The 20,983-nt window shown below is 45.9% G+C and overlaps 1 protein-coding gene across 2 annotated transcripts in view; it reads left to right on the forward strand.

Annotated features, from left to right (window-relative positions):
• LOC135917152 (cell adhesion molecule Dscam1-like) overlaps positions 1–20,983 on the forward strand; it is a 1,023,231-nt gene that overhangs the window by 911,862 nt on the left and 90,386 nt on the right. For both annotated transcript variants that reach the window (XM_070536836.1, XM_070536837.1), the window contains one exon: positions 17,330–17,445. In XM_070536836.1, coding sequence (XP_070392937.1) covers positions 17,330–17,445 — 116 coding nt within the window. The remainder of the gene's footprint in view (positions 1–17,329; positions 17,446–20,983) is intronic.

A 20,983-nucleotide genomic window follows, 5' to 3' on the forward strand; every position in this document is an offset into this window, starting at 1 on the left:
ATACAGGGGAATTGCTTTCCCAATAAAAATGCTTTGGCAATAGCCACAGCAGCCGCAGAGCGCTGCCACAAACAGCCGCTTGAGGGCACATTTAGTGCTTAGAAAAATACCCACCATGTGTATAGTATTGGCAAACTGAGGACACGAGGTAATGACTGCCACATGGTGAAATTGCGTGGGTATCAAGTGCGTCATTTAACTGCAGATTGACGGTTCATCGGCCTAGTAGTTATCCAGACCATAAAGTCGGACTCACGTGAGCGGTTCAGCTCTGCCGTCGCAAAAGTAATCCGTTTGCTTCATATCACGAGTACGCAGCAGTCCCGAAAGCCTGCCTTCGCCGTATTGACCTGCATAGACCACGCGCTTTTTGTCCCGAGCCGCACAAAACAGGCAGAGGCCGCAATGTCCCGGTCGCCATTTCGCGTGCGTGCGCCCTCGCTTAGTGGGGTGCACGCGCTGTGCCTCGGCGCTGGAATGCGGGAGAAATGTTGGCTCGCTGTTCCGCCAGGGCGGAACTGCTTGTCTGTCCGCCGTGCTTTCTCCCTGTCTCCTCTCGCAACTCCTGTTACGCCTCGCGTTAAGCACTTTATCGTTCTAAGACGAAATAAAAGAGCGCGTCAGCCCCCAAAGCCCCTCTCGTTCCCAGTTGAGCACCTCCGAGCGCACGTGTATTTGATTTCGCTGGAACGGTTTCCAACCAGCCGGCCAGAAACGGCCCAGTCATTAAAACTGAAGTGGCATTGCGCGAGCGTGCGCAGTGTTAGCTCTCAAATTGTTCGGCGCGCACAGGGCGATAGATTTCATTCAGAGGGAGGGAGGGGGGGGGGGGGGGAGAAGCCGGGTGTAGTCCGCTCTTTGCTTTCTTTCGCCGATGCCCCCCGGGGAGGCCGTGCTTAATTAATTCTACCATCCATTGGAGCAACTCCGCTGGGCAGACTCGGAATTAAACAGAACGCAGAGCGTGGCCGTGGCTCGAACCGTCTCGGCCCGAGACAACCAGCAGGCGACTGCCGTGGCCCCTCGGCGGCGTGCGGGAGGAGGGGGGCCATCAAGCGCGTCTCTGAAGCTCTGACCGGATTTCTGTCCAAGCGCTTTTGGACGTAGAGCAATGCTTGTAGAGCGCGTAGAAACGCATGGCATGTCTTTCATTTCTGTCGCGCCTCAAAGATTTGCGGCGAACTCTATAAACACTCAGTGCAATTTAGCGCACTGTTCAAAAATGGCAGGGTGCCGTTGTTGTGCTTTAGAGCTATTGTGCAGTTGTGTACTTTACCTTGGCATCGCGCTCGTTGAACATGTGTGGCTTTTAGGAAAGTTTATTATTATTACTATTATTGTTGTTGTTGTATTTGAAAACTCACATACACTTCACAGGAAAGGCATAGTGAGGAGCAGGCTGGCAGCTGCCACCGGAGGGGGCATAACGACTGCCTACTCTTCAGAGTGTAGACAGAAATGGAAGATAGGAAGAAGGGCAGGAGAGAGGAAAGAAAAACAAGATGAGAAATGTCAAGGAGTACAGCAGAACACACAGTACAGGTCACACGCAGTAAAGGGCTTGGTAACAGTTTCGCAAGATATCTGCCATAATAAGTCATTTCTGTCTATGCACAGACGGTCGACCGACAAATATGTTTATGTTTATGAGTTGACGTCGTGGGAACGAAAACTCAATTATGGTGTTAAGTGCAGTCAAAAAAGACCAGCCCAGCTTGACAAGACCTGGAATTAGGGAAGCACGCTGACTTACATTCCAGTGTACGCTGATCCAGATAAAATGAATATACCATGACATACCACGATCCCGATTCAAATGAAGAAAGCTGCAGTATTTACCGCGTTAACTACCAAACCTAGAAATACAGATGAGTTACTGTGAATGGTTAGGGCGTAAGACAAAACTGGAACCATCCCTTACCAGTTTTATGTTCAGGGCAATGCAGCAAAAGACGGAATGTGCAACCGAGCAATTACGTAAAAGAACGTAATACTGTTTACTTGTTGTTATTCAACAGAAAAAAAAGCAAAATTTGGCACAATTGGCCGCACTTACTGGGTCAAGTTCGGACCCCGGACTTATTTCCCGCTAAGTTCGGGACGGTTGGCAACCCTAATCCCACAACTTCGTCATTAGGCATGTGGTGCTTCATTAGTAAAGCTCCCGCGGATGTCGTGCTCCCGTCCTCTCTTTTTAGTATTTCAGCATGGGTTGAAGGTTAGCTGCGGGAGTGCTGGCCAGCGCCACTGACGGCCTTGGCGGTCCATGTTGAACATCCTTTCAAGCGCACGCGTCACGCAGTGCAGTGAACTTAGAATAAAACGAGTGGTCAAAGCAGTCCAGTAGCTCAGCATGTCACAATGAAGCACACAAAGTGTCATGCCATTTTATACAGTGCCTACAGAATGTGCCGTTTGCGTGCTTAGGATTTGTGACAGGGCGTACGTATTCTCCGTCGTGTGCAAAGTACTATGTGGACGCGGTGCAATATCTGGCCGTGCCACTGTTTCAGTGCAGCAAAAGATATTTCTTCAAAATTTGCGTGCAGCAGGAAGCTTCTTCAAGCAGCTGCAGACTACCTGGTATAAGGAAAATTAAGAAGAATAGTGCGAATGGAGGCCTTGTGCCCTCTTGCTCGTTGGCCGGACTCCGTACTGATATGGCAGTGTTAATCGGTTTTGTGCGAAGAGAGCGATGCTCACCGTGAACAGTTGCCGACATTGACTGCCAGAATAATACCGTCTATTGTGAAACCACCATGGCAATCGCCTTCTGACTAACCAGTAGCCAAACAGTAGGTATATCGGGGTCCGGTGCAACTTACTTCGTGTAGTTCTGCATTTCACACACTATAACAGCGGGATTATGGGCTTGTCGTCTGTCTTTCTGCAGAATGTCCTACATGAATCAAACTTCGAGAGTAAGTGTCTATTAGACCGTGAGTCAGCCATGTAGACAAAAGTAACCATCGCTATAATGTAACAGGGTAACACAGCAATGTAAGAATGGCATGCTGGAAAAACTGAATTTTTCTTACTATATGCGTCAGCATAAGCTTTACATATAGACAGCTGGCAAGCCACTTTCTGCCGTGGGCTCGTTCTACATTGTGCTTAAGTCCTATATTCCGTTCCATACTTACCAGACAACGCTGTGGAAGGTACGCAAAAAGTTCGGCCAAGAAAAGTTATTAGTGCGCGCGTTGCACGTCAACAGCATTCGCTCGCTCGAACCTGCACGTGAGGCTCCTCGCGACGGGTCGCAAATAAAAAACACGAAGCGAACACCAAAAAAAAAATTATCTGAAACTACGCATTAGCAGCCACATACCACGGCGTGTTTGTTTGTGAGGATTAAAACACGTGTTTTATTCAATACTGACCCTATATAAAGAGAAGTTGGCACAGTTGCGGTCAAAAAACATCGAACTACGTAAATCCAAGTGCCAACGAAGCCACTGCAAGAAGTGTCTCCGCAGCGTTGACTGCTTGTAAGGAACGGTGTGCGCAGCGAGGTACCTCCATGAGATGGCGGAAAAAATTACGCGCGGGTGCCCGTTACTTGTAATCGTTGGTCGTAAAAAGTGAGTTTGTGCAGTGCAAAGGGATAAAGGAACACAAACAACATAGACGGGCGCTCCGTTGTCCCTTTGTATACTATTGATTGGTACTGCAGAAACTCAGTTTTCAAAAAACAGGTCCTCCGTTAGCACGTGAACCCATTCATTCGTTAGTGGTGACCTACAGAATAAAGGCGCGAGAACAGTGGGCGCTTTCGTCATGACACTGACCCCGTGAAAGTTATCCTCCACTTGCTGACAGCCAGAACATGACAACGCCAGGCCTCCGAAACCATGTTGCTTCAATCGTAGTATAGCCGGCTTAACTAGCGGGCTGTTAGGCGGGCTTTCACTCATATCGCAGTTGCAGCAGTTCGACGGTATGAAGTTTTTCTTGTAAAATGAGGCATCGAGTTTCTTGCAATATTACGCAAAAAAAAAAAGAGCAGCCCGCGCTGTTCGGAGGGACAATGGCTGTTCGCAAATTGTACCAGGAGTGCTGCGCAGGAAGGCTGGAGTGTCTGAAATTAGGGCGGCTCCTCAAGCTCTGGCGACGCCCTTAGATGAATGACCTAATTTTATCAAGACAAAAAATTCAGCCATCGGCGTGACTTCAATTTCATTGGCTCATCTACGTTCACTATTTGGTTATCATCAGTTGGACGTTACCCATAGGTGGCCGAAAAAGGAGTTCCGTGGCCAAGCCGTCGATGCATTCTTTCATTTCTTTATTGTTCCACCCAGTGTAAGTAAGTTGCTGAAAAATATTTATCCTTTCACGTCTTCGAAAGAAAGGTAACAATAGGCGTGAGAATGTGCCACATCTGCACTGTTCGTATTCGACGGTGGATGTGCAGATAATGTCCGAAACAGGAGATACGCACGTGAAAGCGCCCAGGATAGGCGTGGCAAACGACTTCGCCGAGTGTGTAGAGACATGGCGCTACAGTAATGGTATTGTGGCATTGCGTTATAAACAGCAAGCGGCCTCATGCGTAACATTGCCCAGTCTTGTGTATTTGAACCACCCGCCGTGGTTGCTCAGTGGCTATGGTGTTGGGCTGCTGAGCACGAGGTCGGGGGATCGAATCCCGGCCACGGCGGCCGCATTTCGATGGGGGCGAAATGCGAAAACACCCGTGTGCTTAGATTTCATCATCATCATCATCAGCCTGGTTACGCCCACTGCAGGGCAAAGGCCTCTCCCATACTTCTCCAACAACCCCGGTCATGTACTAATTGTGGCCATGCCGTGCCTGCAAACTTCTTAATCTCATCCGCCCACCTAACTTTCTGCCGCCCCCTGCTACGCTTCCCTTCCCTTGGGATCCAGTCCGTAACCCTTAATGACCATCGGTTATCTTCCCTCCTCTATACATGTCCTGCCCATGCCCATTTCTTTTTCTTGATTTCAACTAAGATGTCATTAACTCGCGTTTGTTCCCTCACCCAATCTGCTCTTTTCTTATCCCTTAACGTTACACCTATCATTCTTCTTTCCATAGCTCGTTGCGTCGTCCTCAACTTGAGTAGAACCCTTTTCGTAAGCCTCCAGGTTTCTGCCCCGTAGGTGAGTACTGGTAAGACACAGCTATTATATACATTTCTCTTGAGGGATAATGGCAACCTGCTGTTCATGATCTGAGAATGCCTGCCAAATGCTCCCCAGCCCATTCTTATTCTTCTGATTATTTCCTTCTCATGATCCGGATCCGCCGTCACTACCTGCCCTAAGTAGATGTATTCCCTTACGACTTCCAGTGCCTCGCTGCCTATTGTAAATTGCTGTTCTCTACCGAGACTGTTAAGCATTACTTTAGTTTTCTGCAGATTAATTTTTAGACCCACTCTTCTGCTTTGCTTCTCCAGGTCAGTGAGCATGCATTGCAATTGGTCCCCTGAGTTACTAACCAAGGTAATATCATCCGCGAATCGCAAGTTACTAAGGTATTCTCCATTAACTTTTATCCCCAATTCTTCCCAATCCAGGTCTCTGAATACCTCCTGTAAGCACGCTGTGAATAGCATTGCAGATATCGTATCTCCCTGCATGACGCCTTTCTTTATTGGGATTTTGTTCCTTGCTTTATGGAGTACTACGGTGGCTGTGGAGCCGCTATAGGTATATTTCAGTATTTTTACATACGGCTCGTCTACACCATGATTCCGTAATGCCTCCATGACTGCAGAGGTTTCTACATCGAACGCTTTCTCGTAATCAATGAAAGCTATATATAAGGGTTGGTTATATTCCGCACATTTCTCTATCACCTGATTGATAGTGTGAATATGATCTATTGTTGAGTAGCCTTTACAGAATCCTGCCTGGTCCTTTGCTTGACAGAAGTCTAAGGTGCTCCTGATTCTATTTGCGATTACCTTAGTAAATAGTTTGTAGGCAACGGACAGTAAGCTGATCGGTCTATAATTTTTCAAGTCTTTGGCGTCCCCTTTCTTATGGATTAGGATAATGTTAGCGTTCTTCCAAGATTCCGGTACGCTCGAGGTCATGAGGCATTGCGTATACAGGGTGGCCAGTTTCTCTAGAACAATCTGTCCCCCATCCTTCAACAAATCTGCTGTTACCTGATCCTCCCAAGCTGCCTTCCCCCTTTGCATATCTCCCAAGGCTTTCTTTACTTCTTCCGGAGTTACCTTTGGGATTTAGAATCCGTCTAGACTATTTTCTCTTCCATTATCGTCGTGGGTGCCACTGGTACTGTATAAATCTCTATAGAACTCCTCAGCCACTTGAACTATCTCATCCATATTAGTAATGATATTGCCGGCTTTGTCTCTTGACGCATACATCTGATTCTTGCCAATTCCTAGTTTATTCTTCACTGTTTTTAGGCCTCCTCCGTTCCTGAGAGCATGTTCAATTCTATCCATATTATACTTCCTTATGTTAGCTGTCTTACGCTTGTTGATTAACTTCGAAAGTTCTGCCAGTTCTATTCTAGCTGAAGGGTTAGATGCTTTCATACATTGGCGTTTCTTGATCAGATCTTTCGTCTCCTGCGATAGTTTGCTGGTATCCTGCCTAATGGAGTTACCACCGACTTCCATTGCACACTCCTTAATGATGCCCACAAGATTGTCGTTCATTGTTTCAACACTAAGGTCGTCTTCCTGAGATAAAGCCGAATACCTGTTCTGTAGCTTGATCTGGAATTCGTCTAGTTTCCCTCTTACCGCTAACTCATTAATCGGCTTCTTATGTACCAGTTTCTTCCGTTCCCTCCTCAGGTCTAGACTAATTCGAGTTCTTACCATCCTGTGGTCACTGCAGCGCACCTTGCCGAGCACGTCCACATCTTGTATGATGCCAGGGTTATCGCAGAGTATGAAGTCTCTTTCATTTCTAGGCTCGCCGTTCGGGCTCCTCCACGTCCACTTTGGGCTATCCCGCTTGCGGAGGAAGGTATTCATTATCCTCATATTATTCTGTTCCGCAAACTCTACTAATAACTATCCGCTGCTATTCCTAGTGCCGATGCCATATTCCCCCACTGCTTTGTCTCCAGCCTGCTTCTTGCCTACCTTGGCATTAAAGTCGCCCATTAGTACAGTGTATTTGGTTTTTACTCTACCCATCGCCGATTCCACGTCTTCATAGAAGCTTTCGACTTTCTGGTCATCATGACTGGATGTAGGGGCGTAGACCTGTACAAACTTCATTTTGTACCTCTTATTAAGTTTCACAGCAAGACCTGCCACCCTCTCGTTAATGCTATAGAATGCCTTTATGTTACCAGCTACATTCTTATTAATGAGGAATCCGACTCCTAGTTCTCTTCTCTCCGCTAAGCCCCGCTAGCACAGGACGTGCCCGCTTTTTAGCACTGTACATGCTTCTTTTGGCCTCCTAACTTCACTGAGCCCTATTATATCCCATTTACTGCCCTCTAATTCCTCCAATAGCACTGCTACGCTGGCCTCACTAGATAACGTTCTAGCTTTAAACGTTGCCAGGTTCATATTCCAATGGCGGCCTGTCCGGAGCCAGTGATTCTTAGCATCCTCTGCTGCGCCGCAGGTCTGATCGCCGCCGTGGTCAGTTGCTTCGCAGCTGCTGGGGACTGAGGGCCGGGGTTTGATTGTTGTGTTCATATAGGAGGTTGTGGCCAAGTATTGCACCAGGGTGGCCAATCCTGCTCTGGTGAGGGAGTGCGTTACCGGTTCTGGTCACCGGGATCAGGCCACACTCCAGGCCTCTTTGTGCAATTTCATGAACACGCGGATTTTTTTTTAATCCGGTGGAAAATTGCCGGCACCGAGATTCGAACCACGGACCTCTTGCACGCGAGGCGGGTGTTCTACCTCTACGCCACCGCTGCACCCGCTTAGATTTAGGTGCACGTTAAAGAACCCCAGGTGGTCAAAATTTCCGGAGTCCTCCACTACGGCGTGCCTCATAATGCGGAAGTGGTTTTGGCACGTAAAACCCCATAATTTCATTTTTCTGTATTTGAACCGACGAAGTGGTGTGCCCAGGCTGCACGTGTGTTCACATACGTGGCTTTGTCTCGGCATTTTATCGTCTGCTGCTTTCACGTGTTCCGTGCTTTCGTCACTGAATGCCTTTCAGCACACTCCGGCCAGCGAAACACTCGGCTCATCCTGCATAGCACCACGACGTTGTTTAGGCTACTGGGCTTCTTGCAATACCACCACATGGCAATCGCCATCGCACATACCTCCAAGGCGTGGACTTCGCGGCGACGAGGGCGGCGATATCGGCTTTTTGGTCGCTCATCATTGAAAGGTATCCGTATAGCGCAACAAAACAAGGAAGTATGACCGATACCGGAAGTAAATTTTCGTTGTTTATAGCTAGCGCTTGTCTCCGTCTTCGTTTCTTTTTGCGTCCCTGTTTTGTGGCGCTACACAGATACCTTTCAATGATTTGCTGTCATGCTTGTGGCAGATGGACGTGTTTCCCCCGCCTCCATAACGGTGACAAAAACATTAGTTTATTATACATGCTTTGAGCTTGATTCTATTTTATTATTTGCTTATTTTTTAGCCTTGAAATAGTAATTTACTGGTTTTCTATTTCTTTCCTTCTTTTTTCGTGTGTGCGGGTGTGTTTCGTGAATACTGGGTTTTGAATGATAGTCAGAGCATTCTTTCGTGCCACTTGTTCCGACTAGTGCAACTGTCTGGGACGTTAGGTCTTTATAGGCTTTAAATGCTAGTTTGGAAGTGGCAAGACCATTAGCTATTAGTGGTTTTAGCGTGTGTGCATTGGTATTAGGAATATTGCTTTTGTGAGACAGCGATAGTATGGCCGTTAATTTGTGCATGTGCCAGCACGTGTCACACTTTAAATCTGTGTGGCATTTATTACTCTTGAAACATTGGTTGTAATTAGTTTGCGTCATTTTAAGGATTTAGGTTCTATGCATATCAGCCTCTCCTAGTAGGCACGTGCTCTGCAAGCTTCGGCGGTTGCATTAGTAGAAGCTAAGTGCAACACATGGCAAGAAAAATGGTAAACCGTGCAGTGAGCTGTGGGTCCTTCTAGGTAGACGAGGGGAAGGCAGTAAATGGAGAGGAAATCAAGTCATTCGGAAGACACTGTGATGTCGATGTTAGACTAAAGAAAGTGGAAGATTTCAAGAATGAGCTTGTGAAGCAGGTTAAGAAGTTCAAACGTGAGCTAAATATGCAGTCTGATGCGTGGAAGGCGGAAAAAGAAAGATCTCAAGCGGCCTAGGAAAAGCTGAACAAGGCCGCCATCATGAACGAGAATGGCCGGGTAGATGGAATGCCGTCTTCCTATGTGATAGGAAAGAGAACGTGAATAAAGCATGTGGACTGCGTGCATAGGAGCCCCCTCCGGAGTCTTCCAAAGCCTAGCCTTTGGAAGCTTCTATTCTCTGTGTCACTTCACGCTACAATTCAAGATAATGTTACCCTGTACCAACTCGCCCCACTTTCTATCCTTGTGCAAGTCAAAAGAAACCTTAAATGATGTGGGTGACAAAACTCTGGTAATGACAGGTTAGGTTAGGAGGGGGGGCTAGCAGCAGAGAGGACGAGCGCTAACTCTCAACAAAATTTTTATTGAAACTATGAACATATATATATATATATATATATATATATATATATATATATATATATGTATATATATATATAGATGGTTGCAAATAACGCAGCATATGAACATGACAAGGTGTAAAGACATCAGTTAAACATATCAAGAGGTAGGGAAGCCAAACAGGGAACGTCAAGCATTTTTTCGTCAAGCATCAGCTATGGTTGGTTACTGTGGACAAAGAAGGTTTCTTTGTTGTTGTTCCTTAGGAATTGTGCACACAAAGAGCTATAACTGCTATTGACAAAAATTTTGTTTCAAAAAAGACCAACTTAAAAAGAACTAAGAAAGGCGCAATTAAATTCCTTGAGCAATCTGGTCTTGAGCGCCTCGCGTCTTGAGTAAAGCAATCCAAGGGACTGCACCTCGACATATTGTTTAGTGCTAATACACACAAGCCGGAAGTTCCTTTTCGAGCTATTATTTCTGAAAAAGGAACGTGGCAGTACACTGTCTAAACCTCTTTATATAATGTGCTATCTTCAGTTTGTCTTGAAGGCCCTTCTTGATAAGACATTCACAAGAAATTCCAGTCTTCATAACCGAAAATAGTCCAGGTAAATGCTCGGCAATCAGTGTTGATGTAAAAGATCTCTGTTATTCGCTCACGTAAACGGAACTAATGCGTAGTGTTAAAGAAGCAGTGACGCTCTACAATGATGAGTTCCGGGTTACTCAGGACTGTGGGATGCCTCTGGAATCATATTTAGTGCTTTTGTTGTTTTACCAAGGGAATACCTTTGTAAAATGGTCTAGTTCTATGTATGTACAAAAATCGGGGGTTTGCATTGGTTCGGAAGTTGCGCCAGTTCTGAGTCTTATTTATCTAAGTCGCGTCAATAGAAAGCTACAAAACACTCTTAAGGAATCGCTTGTGCATACCTTCCATACGTAGATGACTTCCTAGTATTTTGTACTTGCGATAATGACTCCAAGAAAACTACGGATGTTTTAAAAGTATTTAGGGAATGTGGAGCAGTTCTTGGTCTCGCGCTTGAGCTTATCCATAACATCAGATTACCGTTTCTAGATCGGTGCTGAACGTTCCAGGAGGAGCACGCCTGTTGGCACTATTCGCCTAGGGCAAAGAAATCACTGCTTGAATGTTCTTCTTGCCATTCCAAGCTTGTAAAACAGGGGATACCAAACCAGCAAACAGGGGATAGCATAGGTGGGCGGGAGAGGCTATATAACTGCGTTATAAGAGGTTCGTAGTAGGTTTACCCAGTAAACCAGTTGGTAATGTGTAGGGATCTATGTGAGGGAACTAATTACATGTTCACCACTGTGCAAGTGAACGGAATTGTCGTAATTGTGTTTTTACGAAAAATGCAGAATTCAACCCACAGTAACGAGATAGCTATGAACGCTGCCGAGATCAAATACAGTGGACATGGGAAGAAAATTAGGGCCATTATTCTCGCGAAGTAAGACACAGGTGGAAGGATTACCGCCTTTCCAAGAAATTCCTATAGAGGCGCTCGAAATGGTAATATGTGGGCAAGAGTTTAAAGGTGCCACACATTTGCGTACATGTTTTTGAAGCATCTGGCTTATTTACAAAATTACTGCAAATTTTTGAAAGGAAGAGCTACGCAAGAATTTTGGTTTTGACTCTGGAAGGTCTCACATGCCTCATGTGCGCGTTCTATTTTCTTTACGTTTTCTGCTTTTGTTGCTGCTGCTGCTAATTATGCAGATCACGGGACTGAACTTAAAGTCAGCGACCTCTGCTCACTTAAAGCAATTGGCCGAGAATGTTTGCCACGACGTTTTAGGTGATCTTAGTGATTGGTGCTCCTTTATACACCTGTATGACTGCTTCGCACATCGGACGGCGTAGCACAACGGGCACCTTTTTGAGTTATTGTAAAGTTTAACGTTCTTGTAGAACTTGTAAATGTTGTGGTCATGTATTTAGTTGGAGAGGCTGTATTTTGTTTCATGAAGATCAATGCCATGCGGCGTTTTCATTACCCAAGGCTAACAAGGCGCTGGCGATCACATATGGTGGTAGCATCGCTATATAGTACGAAAAAAATAAACTGCCTGGATAACAATTAGCACCTAGCTGCAACGGCTTTTATGCAGTTCTCATATAAATTCAACTGGCGTTCAACTTATATGGAAACTGAATAAAAAAATAAAACCTGCTAATAATGTGGCGCTTCTAACTTTCTGAATTATTAAAATATACTTATCTCAGCTGCATTCTGTAAACCGGCACTGTTCTATAATAAACACTGTGTAATTTTATGTAGAAATTTCGGCAGACCTATTAAGGTCTCAACCATCACTGCTGTGGGAGACATTAAGTAGTGAATAGAAAGAATGAAAAGCCTATGATCTGTCGCTAATTGACAAAGGAAAATAGTGTATCAATATTCTCCCTTAGTCTTCCTATTCTAGATGAACTATGCTAACCTCCAAGCATAGGCAATGAAAAATAACTTTGTGACACAGCATCGATCGTTTGCGGGAAGAAGAATGTCAAAGTAAAGAAAAATAGAGAGTCACAAGCACAGTGCGCCCCTTTTTTTAAATATTCACCGCACAGGCACGCGCTTGCTTGAAGTAGACGCAATGGCCACAGCCGTAGTTAGAACATCTCATCAGCATGCCGCTCGGCTAAATCAATGGCTCTTTCCCTCGCCTCTCGGACGAGTTAATTACTGATGATTTGTACATGTTTGGAGCCTCGCGGAGCTGCTTTCATTACAGCACGAGAGCCGAGGCATTCAACGCGTTGCCGTCGTCAAGATTATATTCCTTCGGGTGCGAGCTAGTTTAGTGCCACGGAACGTAAGCTTCGCATGCCGTCTCTGCTCAGCCCTGGTGATGCTATCGCAAGAACCATGTGTATTCGCACTTAGCGCGGCCTCCATTGCATTTAATGGCGGCTTAGATACATCGAAGAGATGGAAGACGAGAAAATGTTCAGCGTGCACCTGCGGAGAAGTGGCACTTGGCCGGCAGTGGGAACTGTCCCTTTACTCCGCGCCCCGCGCAGAGTGGCACGCGCAGCAGCGAATTAATCGCAGCGGACAACGTTGGTTCCGCGGTTGGCGCTGCGCCGACTCGAGACGCCGGGCGCACGCAAGTTCGACGATGCGTGCGCCCCTTTAATTAGCGCCATTAGGTCCGCTCGATTGGAGCCCCGCGCGGGATTGACTTCGGAGGCTGGGGAAACGCATAATGCGTTCGGGAGCATCGCGTGCGCGGCCTGTGCGAGTGCATTACGGCTTCCTATGGTGACCGCGCTTGCCGCGCAAATGGACAGCTAATCAGCGAGAGCCGAGGCGAAGGTGAGGACGCGCTCCCGTGGAGCCCTTTCCGTGGCTCACGAATGTGATCGACAGCGCCGGCGCGTTGCTTCTCCCGTTACATCGCCAAGTGCTCGCGCGTCCCATTGTGCGCTGCCTGCCCCGAACGGTTGAAATCCGGGCCAGTTGGTGCATAGTTGAAGGAACAACCAGTCACAAAACACAAAGGGCAAAAAGGGAGGTTCACACCACCACGACTGGTAGTGTAGCCTGAGTTGTTGTGGCGTGAACCTCTCTTCTTGTCCTTTGTGCTTTGCGAGTGATTCTGCTTTTTCACGTAACGCTTGGTACATAATCCATAAAGAAATGAACGAGAGCACCGACGTTGCCGATTGGAACAAGTGATATCGAATATACGAAATCGTCCTCCTAGGCCTCTCTTCGTTCCGCCTTTATTCCTTACGTAATTTGTTCCACTCGTTTCGCGCAATATATTTTTATCGCATCGCTTTTCTATCAAATATTTGAGTGCAGCGAACCGCCATTGCGCTGTTTCGTAAACGCACGCTTTTGGAGCAGTGGTTTGCGGACCCCGATAGGGCTCGAGGGTGTACGACAGTGTTCGACGATGATAACATGTTGATGTGAACACGAGAACCCTAAGGGCCCCGTGTCGCAGAAAATCTGGCGATAATTAATTCGGAACCAGGCATATACCCAACCACGCAGGCCCTCCTCGTAGCGCAAAGACGTTACTGAACTCATTGAATTTTCAAAGTAAAATGCGTCGGAAAGATCCTAAAATGCGACTTATACACAACCTACAGACATGATGGCGTCGAATTGTATTTTCCATATATGAGAAAACTATTTTGTTACGCGCAAACTCAAAAACCAACCCATTTCCCAGCGTTACTACCATTGATAGGTTCCTTGCATAATAGGTTCCTTGCGTTTCTACTATGAAAGGTGCCTTGCGTTTCTACCTTGATACGCTCCATGGTTCCTTGCAACGCCATCCAGATGACATTCGCATCCGCGGCACGCGCAAGAGGCCGCGTTTCTGCCAGAAAGCTCGACCCTTCGTGCGTAAGTTTCGCTGTCAGCGTTTCCCACTAAACATTACGGTTACACAAGCTTCAGTTTCTGGAAAGCGTGAGAAGCAGTCAGGGATCTTTGATTGCTGTCGCGTTCCATTCTTAAAGGCGAAGCCTAAGCGTCCTCCAATTTTTTTGCTCGTAACGTCGTTTCTCATGGTGCTAGTACTCAAACATGGCGATCACAATGACGTTAGTGCGCCATTTTTACACTTGTACATCTTTCTGCATAATTGACCACGGTGAAATGCGATAGACAGGGCAACGGAAGGCGATACAGAGGTATAAGCGCTGCTAAAGACTTTGAGCGTTTATTAGAAAATTTCGCTGCAGCAGGACAACGCGCGCAGACGCATTTGGAAATCAGAAGGGAATCACTAAACCATATTTCATATCAGCTGTTTTCTAGTCATGTCCTCGCAGGGTGATGGAAATATTCGGTCCCCAAGTAATAAGGTTGCAGCCGGCGGGTTTCCCACATGCGCTGCTTAATCAGCTGCGCAAAAAGCCCACAGAAGAGGCGTTTATTCGTGGTTGTGCCATGTGTGCCTAAGTTTTCCGACAACCTAATGAAAATCGCAAGGAAGCATGGGGTGGATCTTGGATTTTCTGTGGCATGCAAAATTGGCACTACTGTGCAAACGCGTCACGTAAGTCAAGTAAGGAACTACTGTACGAAGAACCACGTGTATGAGTAAGTGCTGTGCGCTTCTTGTGTCGCGTACAGAATTCGTTTAAGCTGTGCTGCGGTTTACTTTGTACAAACCTGGCCAGTGCCTGAGCGAGAGGCGGCTACAGCACTTTAGGCGTTCGAAATAATGAGTAGGCTCGAATCTTGCTTTACAGTGGAAAAGTTGCGGTTGCTACCCGCGGTTGAAGCTTGCGGGAGTTAATAGTTGCGGCAAAACGAATGTTCTACAAAGGCATTTGGAAGTGCTGTTAGTCGAAACTGCTAGATCCTATATGTGCGTTAGTGTGGTTTCAGGATCACTGTTGAGCAGCGAAGGGGATTCATGGGTAGCTACACTTAAGCCGCTTCATTCGCATCTATTTTGTCTTTTTAGGCCTCTTGTGTCAGTTGTACGCAATTGACAGCGTATACATGCTTCCCGGTTACCCCGTTTCATGAAGAGATTGTGCACGCGTTGTACGTAATGTTTTCTTTATCGTCTCGTTTTTTGTTTCTTTTTTTCTGTTCTTTTTATTGCTGGCATCAGTGTGTTTTGGGCGCATGCACGCATTGTCCTGCTGCAGTGAAAATTTCCAAAATAGGTGCACAGGTGTTAGTACCGCTTCTGCCATCTGTGTCGCCTTCCTTTCTCCCATCTATCGCGCTTCGCCGTAGTCAAATATATACCACCAACTGGCACCAAATTCTGCTTTCCTCAAGCGCACCTTTCTGTTTTTGGCGGGAACCGTGTTCTACCGGATTATCAATAATCTGTTCCTCACTCAGGGCAAGACGCGCTGGTCGTGCTCTCGTGCTGTCACGATTCTTGTTTACGCAGCTTCTCGACATGCGAGTATCCTAAGACAGCGGTCACAATAATTTCAGTACAAAGCATCTATAGGTGCACCAGCTACGAGTTGGACTCTACATCAGCGTCGAGTAAAACACCTCGTAATGTAGGGAGGATCATACCTCTCGTCAAATAAAATGGTAAACAGGGTTTCTTATGACCCCGACTTGTGCTTTCGACATTGGTCTACGACATGAAACTGGAAATTTGTTGCCGCAGACCTCGTCTCTTGGATGTGAGTTCACCTGACATACTTGCCATTCCTTGCGATGAACCAGCATAGGTGGTCAGAAGCGCACAGATAAGAGGAGTAAATCGCTGTGATACAACGTCTGTGTGCTTTGTCGCGCAGCTCTTCTGGATCTTGGTAGAATGACTTGCACGTCTGTGTCTGCCCCGTTTGCTTTATGAATTCAAGAACACATATGTGGTCGAAGCTAGGTTTGTTGCGTCCGTCCGTCTTGACCGTTTGGTCTCGAACAGGCCACCTCCTCTGCACTCACCGTATGAGGGAAAGAAGAAATTTCCGTCCAGACTGCCATAGTTAATATACCTCACGTCCCAGCTCGCAAGTGCGCATTTGGAAGCTTTATACGTTTTGCACTGTGCGATTGGACTTTATTCGCGTTTGGTAACTTGCGTAGAAATGTGTGCGCTATTGTGGCTGTGAAATGGGCTTGCTCTGCGCGCCAGATAAATCGCAGTGTTATGATAGTTAATTCCATATTCCAGTATATTTTTTTTACGATTTGCTTAGGGCTTATTTTGTATTTGTTAAATTGAAGTAGAAAAATGTTGCCGTCATATTTGCTTAGCAGCAATCCTGAGACTACAATCCCGAAAAATCCACGTTGGCGTTATGGTCCACATTATCCCTATTACCATCTTTCTAGCCGTTCGGGATCACTTTAACCAGAACGCCAATGTAGATTTTGGAGTTGGATATCTCGGAAGCAGACGAAATCATGATTCATCGGTGTGGCGCGTTATTAGCAGATTCCGAAGTTTGCGTGTTCGTATCGCGTCGGGGTCACCAATTTTAGAGCAGATGATAGAGAGACAACGAGGTGTTATTCCAGTACCAGAGCTCAATTTCAACTGAGCGTTTATTTCTTCATTTCTCAGCCAACAAAGCCCCCGCGCCACTCGTGGCATCGCCTGACGTCGTCTTCTTTCCTAGAGCGATCGTATCGATGTCTCTAGCGCTAAAGAGTATTGAATTATAGCATATGCTCTGGAAAGGATAGCTATCAAGCTCATTTGTGAACGTTTTTATCAACTAAGTTGATATTGTGATTCGTTTGGTAAGTGTATACGTCTGTCTTTTTGAATAATCCTTCTGAACAGGACGAATTACACCTATTGTATATACAATTTTTAAATCAATCTGGCTTATTAAAGAACAGACCCGATAGTAAACTGTCGAATTTTCTTGCCTTTGGCAGACAATTCATTGTGTAACACACACTTTCATGCAACAACACATGTTTCAGCACATTCAACAGGTGTTCATTCACGTGTTCTGTCACAAACCTTATGAAGCATGCCTTAGTTGTTTTGTAGGGACATGTAATATTGACGCAGAAAGGAAGGCGACTGAAGCAAGTAAAGGGCAGCGTAATTGTGAATGCAACCTTTCTTAGAAGACAGCTATAGCTCGAAAGAACAACGTGGTTTCGTCGTTCTAAGGTAGCAGGGATTATTCGTACTTTCGGCCTAATCGTTTGAGTGTAAAGACACCACTGAACACTGCATTTCCTTTTCTCCTTCTGCCATGATGCAGGTTGTCCAGTGATGAAAGCGACGAGAGTGAGGGCACGGCCTCGACGTTCGGCCACGCGGACGTGGTGCGCGGCAGTTCATCGAACGAATTCTCGGAGACTGATCGTTCCTCTCAAGGTCAGTTCATTTTTTTTTTCATTTCACTGCAAGTTGAACATTTGTAAACTCTGCATATGTTACTATCCCTCCAATCATATTTTGGAGGTCTCTACCTTGTAAATAGTATCAGAAGAATAGCCACTTGACGAACAATTTAAAACCTCTCTGTAAATACAAGTTCGAACATCATAAATTAATTTGAAGTCACTCAACTAAAACATTTTAAATCACAAGTTTTAAGGACACCGAGGAGCTTTTTAATGCTTTCACTCTTTTCATTTATTTCTCAAGGCCTGTGAGATAACAAAGCTGAATTTAGCGGCTTTGCTTTGCCGGACATTATAGCATGCCTTATAAGCAAGAGCATTCGGTGGCATAGTTCCCGAAGAATGCGATAGCCAGAGAGTACAGCAATAAAAAATATGCCATTGAACATCGTGCACGTTCCGCTGGACCTTAATAAAGTTTTTCCATCCATCTATCCATCTGTCGATCCAGTGAACATCGTGCACCATGCTTTTAAGAAGTCCGTAAGCTTTATAAATAGTTATCAGCTGACTATCTATGTACAGGTTTTTGGTCGTACATTCTTGCCTGATTACGCCGAACAGAGGTGCTCTCAGCGGTACTCAGCAACGCTAAATATCTCGGGCTGGGGTGATGTAGGCAAAGGAAGCTTCGCTTCAAAAGGGTTCATTTATACAGCACAAAATGTAACTCATTCGAATAAGACATTCCACTATACAATAAAATGCACACTTAATCCTAACGCAAGTTTTATCGACTTACCTCTACAACGAAAATTGTACAACGAAACACAACAATCCACAGCACTGGATCGCTCAAGCATAGACAATATTCGCGAGCTAGTGTAGCAAAACCTGCGCAAGTAAATTTATATTTAGTGCCTGCCACCGACTTGTGTGTACAGCTATATTCCTGTACACACAAGTGTGTCTTCGAATGCGGCGCGGAGAGGCACAGACAAGTCTCGAGGGTCAGCAAGCACTTGCTATCCTACACATATGTTTGCGCTCACCCATCTAACTAGTTAAGAATGCACAAATGATATCGCAGAATTCTCGGATACAAACGAGCCTTGGACAGACTGCGACATCAAACCCATACCTCATCGCGAGGTCACACATCACCAAAGAAGCACACCAACACCGTCGGGTGGCACCTTTCCCCGCAGTGTACATATTAACAAAAGCGAAAAAGAAAGGCGAGAAAAGAGCGACATAAAAATTGTAACAGCGCAAACACATGCAACCACAAAGTACGAAGGACGAGACACAAGCGCTGCTCGAGGAAAATGACATTGCGCATAGATGAACGGACGTGCCGGTAGACAACGGAATCAGGCGCAGGAAAACAAGAAAACTAGAAAAAAATAAAATAAAAAATAGAGAAAAGCGACGGATAGTAAGATAGAATCAATCAGTGAACGGTCGCTTCCAAAAACTGAAGCTCTGCAGCAAAAAGTGATACAGAGCGGGTGCTTACGCACTTACTGCCATATTTCTGTATGTGAAACGATTCCAAACTGACCCGCGCCATCGCGTCTGCACTCTTACCGAGAATCTTCGTCTCTTCCAATCGAGCCTCGCAACTTGTGCATGCAATTACGTGCGCAACCAAATGTGCGTACTTATCCTTTAAGTTACTTAAATTTCGGGTATGTTCCCCAAAGCGATCATTAATGCAGTGGCTGGTTTGGCCGACATAAGCCTTTCCACACTTAAAGGGAATGGCGTATACCACTCCTGTGGAACACTTGATGAATGGCTTCTCATGTTTTAGCTGACAACCTCTTTTTTTCGAGTTGCAGATGCGTGGGCATAACTGTGCCAGCTTGTTGGGCGCCGAAAAAACAACGGACACCCCATGCCTGTTGGCTACCTTCTTGAGACTGTGTGAAGTCTTGTGCAGGTACGGCACAACCAAAGGCTTGTCGGTCTTCCGACCGTCATCTTTTCTTCGTGTTCCTAGTTTCAGCTTCTGAAGGAGGGTCTCAGACACAGCAATCAAGACCGAATAGGGGAATCCCGCCACCAAAAGTCGGCTGGCCTGATTCTCAAAACTTTTCTGCATTAGGTGCGGGCACGACTTCTGAAGAGACGATTCCAAACAGTGCGACACGCTATAGCTCTCTTTACAGTTTTGGAATGCGCTGAATCATACGATAACAGATCTTTTTTTGCGCGAGGGTAATAGCCCCAGCAAACGTGCTTTTCATGAAAGGTTAGTCTAAGGTCTAAAAACTGTAAAACATCTGCGTCAGGTAGCTCATGGGTAAAATTGAGCCCAAGACCACACTTGTCAAATGTGTTTAAAACTTCACCTACTGTAGAGAGGTAGGTGAAGGCCGTCTGCTTTTTTAAGAGCACTAAAAGATCATCGACGTATCTAAAGACCTTTAAAACAACCCCCCCCCCCCAGAAGACCTATCTCACGGGTTATCTATACTTTTGCTAAAAATATATCACAAAGAATTGGGGCTATGCAGGACCCAATGCAGATGCCGCTGCGCTGCAAAAAAGGCAGGTTGTCAAACAATAAAAGTAGATCTCAGATAAAACTGCAGTAACGATATAAAATTGTCAACTGACAAGCCTGTTAAATTCCGAAATGACACTTCGCCGTTTGCTTCTATCCATTCCCTAACAGCCAAGCAAAGCTGATATTGAGGCGCAGAATAAAACAAGTATTGCGCATCGATGGAGAAACCAAAGCCGATGTTATCTGTGCTCTCAAGAAACAGCGTGACATCCGTAGATTTCTTTGTTAGGAACGGATCATCCGAAGCAAGCACTTTGAGATGCTTTTGCAAAAACTGACTAACGTTTAATTGCCACGAACCTTCTTCACTAACGATAGTGCGAGACACGACAGCGCTTGTGTCTCGTGCTTCGTACTTTGTGGTTGCATGTGTTGGCGCTGTTACAATTTTTATGTCAAGTATGCACCAACTCGCCCAGAAAGAAGTTTCAAAGAAAAGAGGGAACTCGTTGAAAAGGTGATCTCCAAAGAGCCGCCGCAACAAGGAATCTATTATGTGGACGCGAGCAATAGGGACCATCATGGAACGATGTCATCTTGGACTGCCACCACAATCTTGCAGTTGCTTGCGCAAAGAGTATATTTGCCCGCTAGAGTAGAGTGGACCCAAAACTGAAAAAACGTTTTCGCGTTGTGCGTTATCACAACCCACAACAGAGCCACAGCAATCCATTACCTTGCCACCGCTCAACAACATTTGACTACTTTCAGGAGATTTGCCGGCATATCAGGCCCTATGAATCACAGAAGGACACGGCGAACACCTAAAACAGTTACTGCACTGAGAACTTCGAAAGCACATGGATCCTATAACATGCTCGAATGTCTCGCCACGAGAAGGCTGACGTGCTCACCCGGGCAGAATTCCCCGAGGCCCCAGATATTCTTTGTTCGCACGTTCATGTACGTCATCATGAAACATCCTTAGGAAGCTAAGACTGAAAGGTGAAGGCAATCATATGAAGCCAACAAACAATGAAACCAAGGAAAGCAT

The sequence above is a fragment of the Dermacentor albipictus genome, chromosome 4, assembly GCF_038994185.2.
Source record: "Dermacentor albipictus isolate Rhodes 1998 colony chromosome 4, USDA_Dalb.pri_finalv2, whole genome shotgun sequence".
Taxonomy (NCBI): domain Eukaryota; kingdom Metazoa; phylum Arthropoda; class Arachnida; order Ixodida; family Ixodidae; genus Dermacentor; species Dermacentor albipictus.